The 6,000-nt window shown below is 40.8% G+C and overlaps 1 protein-coding gene across 2 annotated transcripts in view; it reads right to left on the reverse strand.

Annotated features, from left to right (window-relative positions):
* Positions 1-6,000, reverse strand: part of LOC111160956 (plastin 3) — an 84,612-nt gene that overhangs the window by 24,028 nt on the left and 54,584 nt on the right. For both annotated transcript variants that reach the window (XM_022524357.1, XM_022524358.1), the window contains exon 4: positions 1,331-1,494. In XM_022524357.1, the coding sequence (XP_022380065.1) occupies positions 1,331-1,494 (164 nt within the window). The remainder of the gene's footprint in view (positions 1-1,330; positions 1,495-6,000) is intronic.

The following is a 6,000-nucleotide window of genomic DNA, read 5'->3' on the forward strand; positions in this document are numbered from 1 at the left end:
AAAATTAATCCATCATAGTTAACTACTGCTCTAAGCTGCTTTAAATTCACAACTCAACATGCAGTTCCAAGGGGAGCACGTTCACATCAGAGACATGCAAGTGCTCATACTGCAAGTCAATTGCAACTTACTATTGAACACAGAATTCAAAACAAAAGGCTTTGGCAATAACTGAAGACAAAAAACAGTGGGTAGGAAATCAGTATTTCAAAAGAAGCCGGCAAGAACGCCATCATGACACATGTCTACATTTTTAAAACAGCAGCCCTCCCCGCCGCGCCAAATGCTCTCAGCTCTGGAGACATCATTAGCCAATCTGCTCTTAACAATGTTCTAAAGGAGTTAATTCTAATGGGAGAGATCATACCAGAATTTCACTGGCTATAGGGAGCCTCAGTTACCATGGAAAAGGAGGATGAGAAAGCTGGGAAGTTGGTGAAAAATGAGGCAACTAATTACCTGTTTGTAACCCAGTAAAAGGAATGCCTAATTAGATCTAGAAAAACTCAGCCTTAAATTAATAAACCCAACCAATAAAATCTTCAGGGTGTTCTTCATGGACGGAAGAGGCAACCGCTACATCTCAAATACTCCTGTCAATGGCTATGGACTGAAAATGGCACCGGTCACCTCGCTCACTGGCAGCTACGGTGTCAAAGGAGGGCTACAGAACCCCTCCCCAAGCACGGAGTGCGAACTCTAAACTCGGTGCTTCGAAGTGGAAGAATTAAGTCAGCCCCGAACCCTGAGGAGTATCTGATGATACTAGATATTTTAAATGCTGCCTCCAATGGACTGAAAAGATAGGCTTCTAACTTTTAATTATCAAAATTATTATCCTCGAGAAAATCGTCCGGTTAAATACTACTAAGACAAGAGTCGCAAACATCTTCTTTTAATCAGAAAGCTCAAGTCAGGAAGCTTCCAAGACTGTGAGTCAGGGTGTAGCATTAACTAACATCTGGGAGCACCCTATTCCCCAAGGCAGATACCAAGGGAAACAGAAAGAGCACTTCAAGGACGACACTTAGCACCTTGAAAAATCCCCTTTCAGGAAGCCCTAGAGGAAATGGTTCGCCTTTCACAGCAAGCAGAGTAGCGTGATGTAGCTTCGATTCTGTCAGTGTTCTTTTTCCCAATTTGTTTGCTAAGATACTCTAATGGCTAAGAGAACCCAGGACACTTGGTGGGATGACGGAAACTTTATTAATCCTAACAGTACTGATACGAAACATTTAGCAACTTCACAGGATTGACTACTTTTAAGATCCCGCTAGACAAAGGAAGAGTCATGACTCCTTATATTAATGGTGGACTTCCACATACTTACATAAACAAATTCATCAAAACTTATCTTCCCATCTTTATTCCTGTCACCATCCAGCATGAGTTTTTGAATAATTTCTCTCACTTTATATCCTGGTAATGGCATATTAGCCTCCTTGAAAAGCTCATGAAGTTCATAGTCACAGATGAATCCGTTGCTGTTGAGATCTTTGTAAAGAGGGAGAGCGGGCAAAAAAAGGAAAAAAAAATTAGAAGAAATAAGTGAACCTCTTGGAGTAGTCTTACGATGAGCATTCGTCTTCATTTGAGACTCAGTTCCTACTAAGCTCACCTAAATACAGTGTTTGCTCTTCTTACTGTTTGGTACCTAAGGTTGTTTAAAAGGGAAACGCAAATTTTAACAGAAAGAGCACAGTTTTACACCATGTTTTCTGTATTTTAAACAATGTATATGTAGCTTCACTTAAAAACAGCATCCCTGGGGTGCCTGGGTGGCTCAGTGGGTTAAAGCCTCTGCCTTTGGCTCAGGTCATGGTCCCCGGGTCCTGGGATTGAGCCCCGCATAGGGCTCTCTGCTCAGCAGGGAGCCTGCTTCCTCCTCTCTCTCTCTGCCTGCCTCTCTGCCTACTTGTGATCTCTCTCTGTCAAATTAAAAAAAAAATAGCATCCTTAATATTAACAAAGCAGAATTGCCTAATAAATTATTTTTCAATCATGAAGCTGACAGGACTTCTAAAAAATAATTAATAGACTACGTACCAATAAAACACCGCCATGGTAGAAAACAGTTTTACATCCCTCATTCTTCCATTAGTCTGGTAGAACAGTTTATGAATGGATGCTGATTATATTACAAAGCACACCTGAAATTAAACTACCCTCTTCGACGCCACTTTTTTCCAAGAGCTAATGTAAATAAATACGGAGTTCATAAAAATAAATGCAGTCCCGAGTAATGCAAACGTTTACCATGACTCTATAAATAACCTTTTTATTTTTGTGCTAGGACCGTTCTAACAGAGTGTATATCTTAAGTGCTGATGATGCTTAGTCTGAAACTATTCAAAATGAAAAAAAAAAAACAAAAAACAAAAAAACTGATCAATGACCAGAAGTTAATTTACTGAGAAAGAGGGTTAATGTCCTGAGGGCTATAATCTCTTGGGCATATAAAGTTTTAAGAAAACTGGACTTTCACCAGAAATTTCAAATACCTACTGTTTCAACAGTGCTTTTCCTTAGGTTCCTCCACTGAATTTCATGCATAAATTTATTACAATAAAAGGATACAATCTCAATAGAGAAACCAGAGCACTGTTCAAGAAAATGTATTGTGAAATTAATCTATCTGATACGTTACTTTATTTTTTTTTAAAAGATTTTATTTATTTATTTGACAGAGAGAGATCACAAGTAGGCAGAGAGGCAGGCAGAGAGAGAGGAAGAAGCAGGCTCCCCACTGAGCGGAGAGCCCGATGCGGGGCTCGATCCCAGGACCCTGAGACCATGACCCGAGCCGAAGGCAGCGGCCCAACCCGCTGAGCCACCCAGGCGCCCCTGATATGTTACTTTAAAACCTGACTGGGTGCTGTTCTAGGAATGGGGGTGCTGCTGGGATTGATAGAGAAGTCCTGTTATTCTAATGACAACTACTAAGCAAATAACATCTAAGGTGAGGTAAGACTATAAAAATATAATATAATGAAATATAACTTAAGTACTGTGCTGAAAAATAAAGCAGGGAAAGGGGTCAGACTGGGGGCTAATTCCCCCCGCCCAGGGAGCCTTCAGGAATGTTTGGAGACATTTTTGGTAGCTAAGACTGGAGGCCAGGGTGAGGGGTGGTGTGAGGAGGCTCCTGGCATCCAGTGTGTTGCGCTGCCCAATACCCTACGACACATATGACCCCCTCCGGCAAAACAGAATTATGCAGCTCAAAATGGCAGAGGTCAAGGATGGCCACTTTGACAAGGTTATATTTGAATGAAGACTTACATGGGAAGCAAGGGAACGAATTGCAGATATCTAGGGGGAAGAGATTTCGAGTAGAGGAAAGAGCAAACGCAAAGTCTATGATATGGAAGAGTGTCTGGTACGGGTTGAGAACAGCAAAGATCCAGTAGGACTTGAGCAGAGTAAACAAAGGAGAGAGTCAGGGATGAGGCTCGGGAGCTTATCGCATATACTCTTACAGATCATGGAAAGTACTTGGGAATTTTTTTTTTTTTTTAAGATCCTGCTTATTTATTTGAGAGACAGAGAGAGAGAGGTCAAAGATAGCAAGAGAGGGCGCACGTAGGGAGGAGAGAGGAAACAGAATCTCCACTGAGCAGAGAGACCAATGTGGGCTCTTCCCAGGACCCCAGGATCATGACCTGAGCCGAAGGCAGATGCCTAACTGACTGAGTCACCCAGGCGCCCCACAGATCTTATTTTAAGTGTAATCTAAGTATAATTCATTTCAGCTAATTTTTGTCAACTATTAAAATATTAAATATCCTATATAAAATCATTTCCCCAATATTTTGAGGGCTGATAAAATTCTATATTTAATTTTAGTGAAGTATATTTGTAGATTCAAATACTCTTAAATCTAATTGGCACATTTAAATCTACCAATTAGAGTATCTATACTTCTCAAACATTATCCCCAAGCTACCCCAAACTTCTGAAAATCATGAATATTTCCTTCGATAAAGAGTACTTAATTTCCCTAGGGCACATCTTCGCTTTCTTTGCTTTGAATTAATAAAAGGCCATACATCAAACACTTTACTAGTAAAGTGTTTATACGTAGAAGTCAATCCAGCAACAACATCTGCAATTGCTAAAAAGAACAAAGTAATCCACATGGTACTGTGGCAGGATTTTAGCAACTTTTGATGAATGAAATTCTTGAGTTTAAATACACCTCTTCCCATGCATAAACTAATCTGTTTCTCCCATTTTCTTTATAAAGTTAAATAGAGGGGTGCCTGTGTGGCTGAGTCCACAGTCATAAAGTGATTGGCTCTTGATTTCAGCTCAGGTCATGATCTCAGGGTCATGAGATCGAGCCCCACAATGGACTCTGTGCTAGGTGTGGACATTCTCACTCTTGGGGTATCTGGGTGGCTCAGTCAGTTAAGCATCTGCCTTCGGCTCAGGTCATGATCCCGGGGTCCTGGGATCCAGTCCTGCCTCAGGCTCCTTGCTAAGCGGGGAGCCTGCTTCTCCCTCTCCCACTCCCCTTGCTTGTGTTCCCTCTCTCGCTGTGTCTCTCTCTGTCAAATAAATAAATAAAATCTTAAAAAAAAAAAAAAAAGATTCTCGCTCTTCCTTTCCCTCTCTCTCTCTCTCTCAAAAAAAAAAAAAAGGTAAAACAGAGCTTATTACTAGGGTGTAAGTATGGCATAGAGAAAGATACACAGCATGGCTGAAAGGATACAAATGGGAGTAATGTGACATAGGATTTGCATAAGTCACCTCTCTAGGTCTTCATTTTCCCATCTGTAAAAGATGTCTTTGGATCAAACGATCCCCAGATTCCCTTTTTGACTCTAACACACTCTGATTCTAAACTTGAGTAGCCAAGACTTCACAAACCACACACACACACACTCACGCATACACTTTTAAAAATATTGGAGGTAAAATTGTAATACATAATAAAAACAAATATATAATAACATTCTGATCACTACTGCATCACATCACCTAAATATAACATTCCTTCATTTTTAGATCTTTTAGGAAAAGATGGCTTATTCCTTGCCACTATCAAAACTTTGTCCACTTGGGGGGTGCTGGGGTGGCTCAGTTGGTTAAGTGACTGTCTTTGGCTCGGGTCATGATCTCAGGGTCCTGGGACAGAGACCCAGCATCTCCCTTTCCCTCTGCTGCTCTCCCTACTTGTGCTGTCTCATGCTTTCTCTCTGTCAAATAAATAAAAATTAAAAAGTCTTAAAAAAAACCCCAAAACACAACTTTGTCCACTTGGCAATTTCTGATAGAAAAATATTTTATGGGCTGCCTGGGTGGCTCAGTAGGTTAAGTTGCCGTCTCTTGATTTTGGCCGAGGTCATGATGTTGGGGTCCTGGGATGGGACCTGTGTCAGGCTCCACACTCAGCATGGGGTCTACTTGATGATTCTCTCCCTCACCCTCTGCCCCTCCCACTCATGCTGTCTCTCTCTCTCTCTCTTAAATTAATAAACAAATCTTTTAAAAATATTTTTAAATTTTAAATTTAAAAAAAATTTTAAAAAATATTTTTTAAAAATATTTTTAAATTTTAAAAATATTTTTTTTAAATATTTTATTTATTTATTTGACAGACAGAGATCACAAGTAGGCAGAGAGGCAGGCAGAGAGAGAAAGGAGGAAGCAGACTCCGCGCTGAGCAGAGAGCCCGATGCGGGGCTCGATCCCAGAACCCGGGACCATGACCTGAGCCGAAGGCAGAGGCTTCAACCCACTGAGCCACCCAGGCGCCCCTTAAAAATATTTTTTAAAAGATTTGTTTATTAATGTATTCTACTTTACCCTGACTTCTGAAATGATGTATCTGAGCATAATTTATTTATTTTTATTTTTTTATTTTTTTAAAGATTTTATTTATTTATTTGACAGACAGAGATCACAAGTAGGCAGAGAGGCAGGCAGAGAGAGAGGAGGAAGCAGGCTCCCTGCTGAGCAGAGAGCCCGATGCGGGGCTCGATCCCAGGACCCCGG

Source organism: Enhydra lutris, unplaced genomic scaffold (assembly GCF_002288905.1).
Source record: "Enhydra lutris kenyoni isolate GAN:26980312 unplaced genomic scaffold, ASM228890v2 scaffoldscaffold80, whole genome shotgun sequence".
Taxonomy (NCBI): Eukaryota; Metazoa; Chordata; class Mammalia; order Carnivora; family Mustelidae; genus Enhydra; species Enhydra lutris.